The sequence below is a fragment of the Zophobas morio genome, unplaced genomic scaffold (genome assembly GCF_036711695.1).
Source record: "Zophobas morio isolate AGI-343-1 ecotype UQ-CSIRO unplaced genomic scaffold, CSIRO_AGI_Zmor_V1 ptg000044l, whole genome shotgun sequence".
Classification (NCBI taxonomy): Eukaryota; Metazoa; Arthropoda; class Insecta; order Coleoptera; family Tenebrionidae; genus Zophobas; species Zophobas morio.
This window is the reverse complement of record NW_026972149.1, coordinates 8,670,938-8,684,644: the sequence shown is the minus strand read 5'-3', so window position 1 is coordinate 8,684,644 and position 13,707 is coordinate 8,670,938. Positions and strand designations below refer to the sequence as shown.

The following is a 13,707-nucleotide window of genomic DNA, read 5'->3' as shown; positions in this document are numbered from 1 at the left end:
GTATTTAGCATTTACTTAATTTTTACAATATGCAATCATACATAAGATGAAATATACCTACAGCCAGAAAAATATCACCACATATTTTAAACTACATTTGAGTTCTAGAGCAAGACTGCCTTTTCTAATAACGCAAGTTTGCATTGTTTTACAGTCCATACTTGTTCATTAACAGAGTTCAATGTAACATCTAAAATGGGATGTATAAAACATTTTCTAAATATACATAGAAAATTAAAACTTGTATAAAAACACCATTTTCGGTACTTCCTTTGTACATTTATTTATTTCATTATCAGACATGTATAAAGCATTCGCACAGTAATACCAAACATGAAATAAGAGAACTGAGTGCGCAGGAAAATTAAAGGGGATGACCACCATACCAGGCAACTCGAGAGCTACAGCACTACCGTACTCTGTTATTCAAATTAATAAATACATAAGTAACATGGATGTTTGACATTTCCAGAAAGACGTATGTTGCTTAATTTACAAAATGGTACAATTATGGGTTACACTATGTGAATTCATTAGCTATCGGAGATCCGGATCTCACGGCGACTGTCGCCATTAGTCCCATCACACGCACACATACACACTGTTCATTGGTAAAGTTCAAGTATTCACGCTATACATAGGTCTGTACACCAGTCCAAGGCCGCAAGAGTATCTACAGAGGGATTAGCTGCGAGATATTTGAAATAGTACTTTGGAAAGCAGGAGGGCTACCTGCTGATCTAATATTTGACTCATGACGAGCGCCAACAGTCGGGATTCTTGTTGCACCAGCAGAGGTTTGTTATCCGGATGCCTCGCCAGAAACACTAACGTTGCCGCCGCCCTTCTCAGCATGTCCAAACTCGTCCCCATCGAATCCGGATTGTCTCGCAACGCGCCGATCCCGTGCTGGTTGGCCACCCCCAGTGCGCTTTGTTCGGCTTGCTCTATGAAGGCCACCAGCAGCGATACGCACGGAGTTTGCGACGCCACCGTCCGCGCCATGCTGCTGTCGGCCGCCGCCAGGTAGTGGAGCAGGTTGATGGAAAATTCGCGCAACACTTGATCTTCCGAGCGGCAGAGATGTTTCGTCAGCACCGCGCACAGCCGCTCCAGACGGGAGAACGGCGGCGTGGCTATCACCAGATCGACGTTATTGTTTGTTACACAGAGCTTGCACAAGGACTCCAACGCCAGCCGCTGAGGAGACAGCAGGGACGAAGGACCGACCGAGGCGAACGGGTCTTGACCGCTCGCCGACGGACAGATCGCCCAATGCAGCAGCCCGTCCAGTATAGGCCTCACTATTTCTTCTGGATACATGTTGAAGTCGATCTGACCCGAAATGTTGGCTATTGACACCAGTATGTTCTCTCGAATGTGAATCAGAAAATCCCACCACCATTCTGTTTCGCCTTGCAAACTGCTACATGAATCTGCGAAGTCCGCATCCTCCTGAAACACGCAAAAGTAACGTCAACTACGTTTAGGAACGCGCATGCGTTTGATTGATTCGAATCGTCCTCCAGTTGCGCATACCCGAACTGGAGTACGATAATTTCGTGGTGGTCGCGCGATTCGTCTTACCTCTCGGTCGTAATTTCGAGTTTTCTGGGTGCGAGGCGGATGCTCGTGATGGAGAAGCAACAACTTTCCTACTACCGCTAAGAAAGTCGAACTACGTGCGAACTCGCCCTCATTGCCGGGGACAAACGTAAGGCTCCTAAGAATATTAGATATGCAAACACATCTTTTGCCGATATTGTCCTGGCTTTCGGTGATCAGCACCAGACTCGCTTCATCTCTAGTGTATGCTTCGTCTTCGCAGTCCGACGAACGGCGACGTTTCAACGCGCCGACTGTGTCGCGCACTTGTGGTCCACTATCTTTCCCGCACTCCCCGTTCACACTACTCGCGTTCAGATCTACACTTTGTTCTTCACAGTTCGCTTTTTCACTCACTACCTCAGTCTTTACTTTATCAGTAGTCGTCTCTAAAGTGAGCACACCGTTCGCTTCCGACGAATCCTTTTTAATTCGAGATATCACATCACTTAATGTCTTTGTCCTACGTTTTTTGTCACTAGTTTTAGGAGGCGGTGGCGCTTCGTCGGGGGGCGGAGTTCGCTGCCTCTCCTCTATTGTATCCGCGACAGGTTTCTTGTCTTCTAACCGCCTATGAAACGGTATTCGGCCGAACTCCGCCTGAAACGTTGGAAGTATGTGATCGGCCCTCAATTGCCAAGGGTCGGTCGTCATATCCGCCAAAATACTAGCACCGGTAGCGTCACCCCTCACGTCCCAGTCTTTCTGATGATCCTGAATGAAGATTTCGTCGCTTCGATCTACCAACCTCACGGGATAACCTTTACGAGTTACGAATGTATAGTTGTTGGTATTCTGCAATAAAACTGATTTCAGGCTAGGATCTATCGGCGTCACCACGCCCCCTAGATCCACGTCAGTTTCGTCTGGTTTTTCCTCTCTCGGGAACGGGCCATCAAAAATATCGCTCAGTGCCCTCTGGAAGTGCTCGATCAAAATATCCAGAAGACCAGGCCACTGGTTCAACCCGAAATACCCAACGGACGAATCGTCGAACAATAAAACATTGAGTATATCTAAAGCGTAGGTGCTTTCAGATAACAGTCCCGAACGCAAACACATTATTATGCGCCAAGGATCCACTTGGCCGACGTCGGCCCTACACAATCTCTTTCGTCGGTACAAAACCGGCAACGTCGCTTCCACGCTATCCGGAGGAAAAGTTATTTCTCGTTTCGGTAACTGACTCTGCGAGTATGAGGTGTTCGACAAAGTCGCAGGTTGACTTCCCTTACCCCCTTGCGGAGGCATAATCGAGAAGGGCTTGCCGGGACGAGGACCCCCTAAAGGAGGCCTCAGCGGCGGGTTCTGACCCACACCGGGCGTCGGAATCGACGACCACTGCTGCTGACCTGACTGCGACGGCTGGTAGCCCTGATTGCCCGCAGGATAGCGATCCCACTGACCCGCCGGCCTACCGCCTCCTTGATTCCACTGCTGGCTGCCGACCTGCGGGCCCCCAGAAGCACCGTACTGGTTAGGTCGGTACTGGTTGTTGTTCGCCCACGCTGCAAACACAAAACGGTTTAAAAGTTTAAAACCTTCCTCGTTAAGTAAATCGGTAAGCGGCAAGCTATACGTTAGACGCAGTGGACTTAAGTCATGATTCAGCGCATGCGCAAACGAAGTGTGCGTGGGAAACTTTCAATACACGATAAAGTTCTAAGCGAAATTTTCAATCACGGCTGAAAAGAACTCTTAGCACTTCAATTTAGTTAGTAAAAACGTACATACGTAACATGGTTATCAAAATGAAAAGAAAAGTGATAAGTAGTTTAATGCACTTCTTCAGACAATAATCAAATAAAATACAAATAAATTACCGACTACTTTACGAGATAACATTTGGTGTTCTATCAATTGATAAACTTTAAGATTGAATCATTCATTTCCTTGTCGTACTTTCCGCGCAGAAAATATCAAAAAAGGCACAACAATACAGTCAACAATCGCACGAATGTCATCAATCTCGTATCACATAAGGTTTACTGGCATTATCGCGAATTTAACTATAAAAAGATAAGATAGACAACTAAGACGTATTTGTAGAAACCTTACTTAATTAAAACTCGCCTAATCTGAAATAGATGTTGAAAAAAATGCACAATGGACACTTACGTTTCTCGACTTTTTCTAACAAGATCTACTCGTCTTACCAAAAGAACATGTGACGTATACATTAAAACAAACGAACTACTATTTCGCTTATTTAAGACAACATACTGCGTCGAGAAGAAAAAGTCTTGTTGGAGTGAAGATGGAAAGCATTCATTCATTCTAAAGACACTTTGATGGCCGCCGCGTTTCACTTTACATTAGTTAGTTTGACGAAGCCATTCCTAATTTGGACTGCAGTACTATACATTAAGATGCCTTTACTTTATTGGATTGAACGGGTCGATGAGACATGTTTCGTGCTCAGCGCAGTATGTCAAGTCGTACGAAGCTTCCGAAATACGCACCATAAATCTGCGGTCTTTGCTGTCCATACTGATATGGCTGCTGATCTTTGGCGAAGTCTGGATGTCGCCTGGATTGCGGTGCAGGAGGAGGCATGTTCTTATTGGAAGCTGGCCCTCCTGGATAGTTCGCCGTAGCGGAAGGACCCTGCTGGTTGGAATAATCGTACGATTAGCGGATCGATCTTTTTGCGTGTGCGGAAAATATTGGCTTACTTGGTCCGGGCGGTAGTATTCCTGTTGCGTGTAGGGTCCTGCGGGAGGCTGCGACGTGGGCGGTCCCGTGTTACCCGGAGCACCGGTGTAGTTTGGCCTCGGCGTGTATGTGGATGTCGGTGCTGCGCCCATCGTATAACGATTGTATGGATCTTGTCCAGCCGCTGGTGGACCTGGAGTGTTGTTTGGATTGGGCGGCGGCGGTGCTCCTGAATCACCTGAATATGGAGGATACACTGGTCTAACGGCAGGCGGATAACCTGAACTAGCTGGGTACGAAGAATACTGATCTGGAGGAGCACCAGGAGCAGGACTTGGATACTGAGTGTATCCAGACTGTCCGGTATATCCCTGTGGTCTAGGTGGAGTGCCTGAAGGATAAGGAGGGTGCGGTCCACCTGGAAAGGGGCCACCCCGTGGTGGTGGACTGGGAGACACATCATCAAAAGGGTTTGAAACGCTTACGTTGTCGGCAGCCCCGCCTGCAGGGCTAGGACCCCCAGGGGCGGCATTGTTTAAATGATTAGCCCCTCCTGAACCTAAGAGAATATAAAATAACATGTACTACTCCGCTCCGTGCTCACTCAACACGTACAGGCTAAATCCACTAGAAGTTAACACTCGCAAATTCTCAACAACTAGCTCACCACCAAAAATTACAGCTTTTGGTGCTCAAAACCACTTCCTTGGCTACGTGCCGGTGCTGTTCTGGGGAATCGAGCATGAAAATGACATCAATGAAGTGTTCGCACGTGGAAGATGAAAACTTTCTATCGTCGCTTCGAAGTTTACGACGGTTAACACAAAAAAAAAAAAAAACAAAAAACAATAATAATAATAATTAATGTGGTACGGCACCAAAAATTATAATTCGATAATTCTTGATACTGAGATATTTACAATGTTAATTTGTAGTAGACTCATCCTGTAAAATACCAATCCACACCCACACACAATACAAGACCAAGATTCTATAACATACATATATCGCCGTAACTCTAATCGAAGCAAAAATCTGAATGAAATAGCACAACAAACTACAACAATAACTCTGCCATGAGACTTCCAATAAAACTCGACGGAATTCATTGTTTTGACTTAATCACCTACGTATTTAAATAATAGTTAATAATACATTTATGACAACGCTCGACTTTCAGATATGAATTAACAATCGATAAAGTGAAAGTAAATAAATAACAATGTATCAAAAAATAAATACCTTCAAATAGAGATAAATGATAATGCGACCATTGAAACATCACCGTCAATTAAAACAGCGCCCTTCGAAACAAACAAACACTGACCATCGAAAATACATCCAAACGTTTTTCTCAAGAGATAAGAGAATGCAACTTTTTACGTGTAAAAAGTGGCCATCGGGCAACTCACCTCCGTGTGGAGAAGGCGCGTTGGATTGTGACGAGGGCCGCTGCGGAGGGTTATATTCGGGATTTCCACCTGGTGGATAACCGTAACCGTAACCGTCCATCGAAGTTCCGCCGGATCCTGGTGGCGGAAAAGAATCCTGAGAATTGGAAGAGCCCGGTGAAGGCACCGAGGCAGCTTTAGCCGATTTCTTTTTTGAACTAGCTTCGACCTGATTGATTATAGGTTGAGGGTCGATACCGCCCCTGTCAAACTGGCATTCGTATGCTAGTAAATTTTTAGTGTAGTGTTTCCTTAAGGTGTAGGCGGCACTAGACGACGCTCCGATGCCCAACATACCGGCTATATCTTTCCACGTCTTGTTCTTTGTCACCTGAAAACGAAAATACGGTTCGGGTACAACATACGAGGAAAGTTATAGGTTGCCTATACCTCCATGAAGCCACCCCTGTCCTTGACATATACATACAAACGGAATAGATCAAGCGGATTCTTAGATATAGTAGGGCAAGTAGTGATAGGCGTTCTTCGTTCTTCCATGAAGGTGAGAAGTTTATCTAACCAAGCTCTTCTATCTGGACTGTCATCCATTTCGTATAGCTTACTGAGGCTGTCAGTTTTCTGGAAAAGCAATTTCAAGCAATGAGGAAAAATAAAGAACAGGGTTGACGGTCTAAGACAAGCACTACACAAAACATGCCTGGACATGCTACCACAAGCATTAGCACGACATTAAATAATATTATATATAAACCTTTGAGCGATACGTGTCCGGAGGAGGCACATGACTGTTAAACACCTGGAAACACCCGCCAGTTAGCTCAGTGAACACACTAAACAAACACAATTGACTTAAGCTTTTTGTTAAGTGGGAATCAAAACGGACCCACTGCAATTATTACGTTTCAAATCGACAATGAAAAATTGTATATAAATGCAGGTCCATACACAGTCATCAGTCACTAAGAACTCTGATCTACGGAAATAATGGTGGGTCTTCCAATTTTACTCAAAGATTAAAAAATTATAACAAAACAAATAAATAATAATAATAATAATAATAATTGAGTTACTTTTGCTGAATGCCACACAACTCGATCACACAATTTCAAATAATACTGTATGCATCTTAACAAAAATAACTTGTGTAGAGTGGTATACAAAACGAAATAATAATAATAATAATAAAAAAAATGTCGAAACACATATGATTGTGTGTGAACACTTACAATCCACTCGTTAGCGTCGTTGTACTTACAGGACTTGCGGGGGTCCGTGGCCAACTGGGACTGCTGAGTTCGTATTCGTCATGCATCGAGTTCATGCTTGCCGCGCCTGGCGATGGCACCGTGCTCTGTGGCGTCGTAGGGTGGCTGTAGTGGCCCATGTCATTTTTCCGATTCGATTTCGGCGTAGTACACTGGGGATCCTCGCCAGAAGCTGTAACCGAGAGTTAATAACCGTCCGACGTGAGTTGGCGGCGACCTTCATTACCTGCTGACGCGTTGGATAGGGTCGACTGCTGCGAGCCCTCGTCGATAGGCGTTCCGTCCGGCCCCGTCGTCACGACCGAAGTGACCGATCCTCCCGACGCCGTGGTCACGTGAGTGCTCATGCCCCCCTGCGCGGTGGTCGTGATGCCGTTATCCATCATTTCGGACCCCATCTGCGTGTGGGAGTTCGGTGTGGAGCTCGGTGGCGGCATGGGTCCGTCATGCGAATGGCTGTTCGGCATAAGCGGACTGCTCGCGGGCGGCATATTCGGCGGGCCCATCGTGGGAGGCGGACCCATGCCCGAGTGATGGTGGCCGGGTGGCGGCGGCCCCATGTGGTAGTTCTGCGGCGGGCTGGGGCTCGGCGGCGCCGAGCCGGACACGTTGCCGAAACCCATTTTGTGTTGCAGATGCGTTTTGAGGTAGTGCGGAGGTCTCGGCGGCCCCGGTGGGCCCGGCGACGGCGACCCGGGCGCCTGCGGAGGGCCGTTTCCCTTCGCCAGCGTGACCGGCCCCTGCCACGACTGCTGCTGGTACGGCGCGAACTGGGAGTTCGGCATGTGGTTGGACGACCGATTGGGATACTGCTGAGGGGACATGTTGTTGCTGGGCGGCGCCTGGGACGCCGGGGGGCCGTAGCCCTGGCCGGGGTACTGGATGTTGCCCTGGGGCCTCGGCGGGTAGCCGCTTTGCGGGTACTGCTGGTTGGGCTGGTAGAGCGGCATCTGCTGCCCGGTCGGGCCCGACACCATACCCGGATGGCCCTTATAACCGTGAACGTGGGCCGGATGGGGCGACGTGTGCTGCGCCGGATAGCTGCCCTGCGTTGCCATAGGCGAATGGCTCATTCGAGTTGATCCACTGCCATCGGATTGACCACTGGACGGCCGAGGAGGCATCGGAATGTTTTGCTGACCTGGAATAAGAATACACCATCTGCAACTATACCTCTGATACGGCTGACGGCTGAATGCTTCGAATTTGACACCTACGGGGAAACGCGTCGACGCCGTCGACCGCCGGCTGACAACGTTCGCATTCGCGTTTCGTTCGATCGCCCTTCGAAATGAGAAAAATTCACAACACTCCATTTTTAAAAACGCGCATGGCCTCAACTACAACGGCAAAACGAAATACGACGACTTATTTTTGGAATTCGAACCATTTAGAAAAGTGCAGCGTTAGGATTGGCGTAGGTGTGACTATACAGGTGAATGCCAGGTGACCAAGTAAACACCGATGATACAAACCTGTATCTCTTACACCATTAAAGATGTACTTATGAAGCGTCTCTAAGTCATTTAAAACCTACTTAGGTCACAGTGGTCAACATATTGACCCTGCCGTAATTAAAAAAAACACAGAACCTGCATACCTACGGTCGATCTAACGAAATGTTCAAAGTACTGACTACAATATCACAAGTTCTTTCGTACTTATTCGCATGCGAACGAACTTGAAAGACATTTTCAAAGATATTTTATTCCAGTGAAAGACGGGTGAGAAAAAAATTATCATTTTTACAACGTCGTTTTAATAACGGGGGAAACTTTGCAAACAATTCTTGTAAATATTTAGAGGCTTTACCAACTGCTTTTTGGCGTTTTGAATTCAATAAAGTTAAGTTCTTAATGGCACAAAGGAGACAAGTACGAAAGAATAAATATAATTCTCTTCAAAATCAACACGAAACAAACTTGGTCGCTGAACAACTTAAAAGACATTTTGAAATTTACCTTTATTATTCCATCCATATATATAATTACATGCAAACTGAGGTTCCCCGTGAAACGTCTAAAACAATGTATCTTTCTATAAGTGTTTGTTTCATTTTATTTCAGTAATAAAACCAGTGAATAATTTCGATTATAACCATTACAACGTACACACAACCACCCAAACAATCATTAATAATACACATTGACTTTCGTAATAAAACGGTACACTTAATCAACGAAATGTCATTCTAAAAACATAAAACGTACTGTTTCAAAAAACAATATTTAGAAGTGTGTTTTTCCACAATAAACATTTTTTGCAAACATTTTTCTTTTGGCAAAAAAATTAATTCACAAAGGTAAACTTTTTACAAAGTCAGCGTGTAAACGACAAAATAATGTTTTATTTAATTTAAAAGGGTCTCTTTGATGAGTGGACTTTATTTTCAAAAAAAGCTTTGTAAATATTTAGGCACATCACCAACTGTTCTTGACTACAATAAACTCTTTAATTACAAAGAAAAAAATGAGACAAAGATTAATATCCTTTTTTCAATTAATGTCACCAGAAACGTCGCTTTTAAATTCTTTGAAAGTACTGACTTTTTACATGTGTTGACACCTACCGCCCACGGGTTCCAACAACGCAAAGAAACTGACAAATTATAACACAGAATCCACGTATTTATGGACCCAGATGGGATAAAAAGAAATGATATGGAAGTTTTGAAAACATAGTATTTTTATCTTAATAGTACACTCTTGTGTATCCTTATACAAAATAATTTGTTTCCTACCGCACTTTCTTTTTGCAGTCTTCCCAAAGATAAAATGAAATTGCTATTTTTACTTTATTCCGAAGCCAACAACGAACGCGCGAGAAGAAAAATAATTATTTATTTAACCATGTCTTTTTAATAAAAAGGTAGACTGAACTTTAAAACACCCCTGCAAATATTTAGAGACTTTCCCAGCTCCTTTTTGATGTTTTGACTTTAATAAATGCTTTGTAACACAAAGGAGGAAACTCAGGGAAAGAATAAATCCTGTGTTCAGAATCAAAATAACCAAGGCACAAACTTTGCGTTTAAATAACTTATAAGTAATTTGGAAATTGTGTTCATTATTTTAATAACAAAGTTACGCATAGGGAAAGAATTCTAACGACGCAACGGATTAGCTAACAGCAAAAATGGCGCAGTCATATTTATAATCACACAAACGAAATAAGTTGCTTGTACGTTTATAAACGGCGAGAATATTTAGTTATTGAACGTCAATTTTCAAACAATATTCGAATACGTAAATATTAAATAGCAATGTGTTTGCGATTTTCTGCATATTTTTACAACAGCACTTATTCTAAAACGCAAGCAATCTAATCGAAATGTAGGACAAAACATATTGACTGGTGCCGAAGCTCATTTGCTACTCCAACGCAGAAATTTTCCTCTTTATCGACTCAAAAATCGACTTATTAAAAGAATCATTGTAGGCAAACAAAATTTTTTGTGGTTATAAAATATGTACTTTGCTATTACTAGAACATGAATAATAGAAACAATCACGAGCATAACAATGTTTTCCGTAAACGACAAACACATTAAATGTATGCCCTATAATTGAATATTGTTGTCAGTACGGGCAGGGAAACGTAGAAATTTAACGTTACTCCTCATAACGAGACAACATTTTTCGTGACAAACAGTACTTTGCCTCAAACTTTTTTAAATAAATGCATGGAAGAGAAATTAAGTGTCAGCACAGGCTTTTAATGTCCTTATAAAGAATTGATTTTCATTTCAAATTCAGTTGCTTAACTTTTTGTTACCGTAATTCGTTTAAAACTTTCAACGGCCAACATAATTTAAATATCAAACGGACGTTTATCGACATAATGTCGAACAAGTGAAGTTTGCGACTCGATCGATTTTCAATTGCTTGTTTGCAAAGTAAAAATCTCCACACGACTTGCCACAAATAATATAACACTCCATTTCTCAGCAAGCCGGTACGATAAGATCGTAAATCGGTTGTCGCTCGCGATCGTCTGCCTAAAAATTGCAACGACTTATTAACACCGGCGGCTGACTATAAAGTGCACTTCTAAAAAACGCGTTTCGTCTTAGTTCTAACGACGTTGTGTGAAGGTAGCGTAAAATCGACGAAACTAGAATTGAGCGGTCTACTAACACAAACGTAATGGCTAGACCGCTTAACTCAATATTGCTTTGTGAACGTTTCTTGAATAGGGTGAGGTTAAAGGTAAGACCAGCAACAATACTAAAACAAAGAGGCCACGTAACTTAATATAAATGGGTTTGAACCTCGCGGTTGTTACAAAAACAATACTGTCAAGCGAAGAAACCGACTTTGAATTCGAACGATTTCGATTTAAAATTTCAAAAAGCTGAATGCGAAAGCCGAGTTGTCGACTTGACCTCTCCACTCCAAAGTAGGTGTAAAGGGATGCAAGGAATTCATCCCAAGAAAGAGGAGATGCTGGTAAAGTGTGGTTTATTGTGCACCCGGAATGCCGGCTGAGGCAGTAAAATGTAGGTCAATGTTGAGGAGACCCGCATCCGCATTTTATCGAAGTTGCTCTCGGCAGTCAATGGGAGTGAGAGCACGTGGTTGGGGTTACACGCGAGTCACGTGGGAGAATGTATATACTGACCGACAGCAGGAGACATGGAGCGCGATCCCGTCGACCCCGTGGGAGAGGGTGTGGGCCTCATCCCTTGAGAGTTTGGGGTGCCCGGAGCTGGCCCTCCGGAACTGTCATTGCTGTTACCGCCGCTCAGGTCCTGAAACAGACAAAAATATCATTAGCACCGACGATCACGTGCCGAACAGAAAGCTAACAGGGGCGGAAGGCTGCCGCCTCCCCTCGCGGGAGGTGGACTCGGCCGCCCCGCCAGAACTCCCGGAGCAATTTGCATTCATTCAACTCATCACTCGTACATGAAATACGCGAGATGTTAAGCCTTGTTTACAATTGAAGGATAACAGATCGGTTGAATAATCCCCACAGACCCCGTTCCCAGCTTTCGAGGAGTTTTATCGTTCGTTTGATTGTTATACCAAGTTCTGGCGAAAAGCGGAATGGCGGCTCCCGACATAATCTCTTCCCTTCGCGACTTTAAACGCACTTTGTGAAAATACAGCTTATTTACAATGTGCGATCGACCAAAACGACATCAAGCGAGCAATTGATGTGCCACTATTTTCTTCGACGTATGGAACAACGGCATGTAGTTACGAAGACCAAAATAGTACTCCTTAACGTTTCTACTTCAAAAATTCCGTTCTGTTGTGGTGCGTGGCCCCAAATCTTATCGATTTTGATGGTCTGATCGTGATAATGTCGGAACCCTACCACAACGCTGCCCGCACCCTCCACGAGCTAATCCCGTTCATTTTACGACCCAATTACGACCTTGGACATAATTAATGAACCCACGTAAAAATAGAACAGAACAATCAAACAAGTGCATGTCTATTTTCATTCGTAGACGAAACGGGGTAGAAAGCATTGTTAAACACTCCCACCCACATTAACAAAAATAGCGATGTACCGTCTTATCAATTACCCCACATTATTGCCAAACCGCTGGCTTTTAGCGGTAATCGAATAACGTACTTGTCCCTGCGTTGTTTTAAAGTCAAATTATGTTGTTTACACATGAAAAAACTTACAAACATGCTAAACAAATGAAAAGATTAATTGACAAAACGTTAATTCAAATAGGTCCTATAAATCGTAAATTCAAAATGTGGTTTTAATGGATTTAAGCTTCAAGTTTACATCCTTTAATCCAGTCAAACCTCCGGCGATTCTTCAACTGAATATTCAGCGGTAGCACTAAGCTAAATTGAAATTTAACGCGTTGATAAAATAAAATTTGAGCAGCTACATGTCGATGGTGATTTAAATCAACACTCCATTGTAGCAGAAAGGTGTGCCCTAATATTACTATTTTTTCACAATTACCGTTACATATATATACTGTTATTCTCCTCCTTAACTATAGAAATTTAAAGTTCACAAATAATTAAAAACGATTGTACCTTTCTCGGGACACATAAGTTTAAATTCTCAAAGGTACCAACATGGTTGGCGAAAAGGGTTAACGTAATAGAAAAAACATGTTCTAAATTTGTTTTTGTGTCAACGATTCCAATACTTTGTAATACGGGTTTACTTTCGATAAATAAATGTACCATAATCCAGATAACCTCCTATCTGTTTTCTTGATTATTCGGTTCATTAAATGACGAGATTTAGTTTTGGGCGTGTGTGTGGAACACTAATTTCAGAGTGACAAAATAATCCGATACTTAACATTATCGTTATTATTATTATGAGTATTATTATCACATGGCCTGTCTGACAGGTAATGACACTAACTTCTGTTTTACACAACCTGTCATATTTTGTAGCCATCTATAACGATGCGATAATTTTCTGTTGTTATTTATAGAAAATGTTTTCTTTCATTTAAAAATCTCCACACTGTAATAAAAATTCTGATACTACTCTTGCAGCATCTTTAATCACACCATCAACTTCATAAAGCAATTCACTTTTATTTCCTCGGCAATAAAATGTCCAACTTCGTTCGCAGTATGTGTAATACGAAAACGCAAGTTTGGGTTAAACTTTAAGAATATAACGAAGATAAAAAATTAATGTCTTTATGCGCTGCAAAAAATTGATGACGTCATTCTAGAAAAATTATTGAACCCTGTTTTAAATAAAATAAATGTTAATACCCCAACGTCGAGTCGGTTCTTTGTAAACAATTTCGGGTGTTACTTTTTTCC

The 13,707-nt window shown here is 43.0% G+C and overlaps 1 protein-coding gene across 7 annotated transcripts in view; it reads right to left on the bottom strand.

The window, feature by feature from the left end:
• Nucleotides 1-257: 257 nt before the first annotated feature.
• The window catches only part of Osa (osa), a 40,355-nt gene continuing 26,905 nt past the window's right edge, over nt 258-13,707 (bottom strand). For 3 of the 7 annotated variants that reach the window (XM_064073281.1, XM_064073274.1, XM_064073279.1), the window contains 10 exons: nt 11,558-11,687; nt 7,164-8,078; nt 6,928-7,109; nt 6,424-6,468; nt 6,102-6,290; nt 5,673-6,042; nt 4,281-4,819; nt 4,068-4,215; nt 1,588-3,113; nt 258-1,455 (listed from right to left, as the gene is read on the bottom strand). In XM_064073281.1, coding sequence (XP_063929351.1) covers nt 685-1,455; nt 1,588-3,113; nt 4,068-4,215; nt 4,281-4,819; nt 5,673-6,042; nt 6,102-6,290; nt 6,424-6,468; nt 6,928-7,109; nt 7,164-8,078; nt 11,558-11,687 — 4,815 coding nt within the window. In that variant the 3' untranslated portion in view covers nt 258-684. The remainder of the gene's footprint in view (nt 1,456-1,587; nt 3,114-4,067; nt 4,216-4,280; nt 4,820-5,672; nt 6,043-6,101; nt 6,291-6,423; nt 6,469-6,927; nt 7,110-7,163; nt 8,079-11,557; nt 11,688-13,707) is intronic. The other 4 variants (XM_064073275.1, XM_064073280.1, XM_064073277.1 and 1 more) reach the window with 4 other exon arrangements.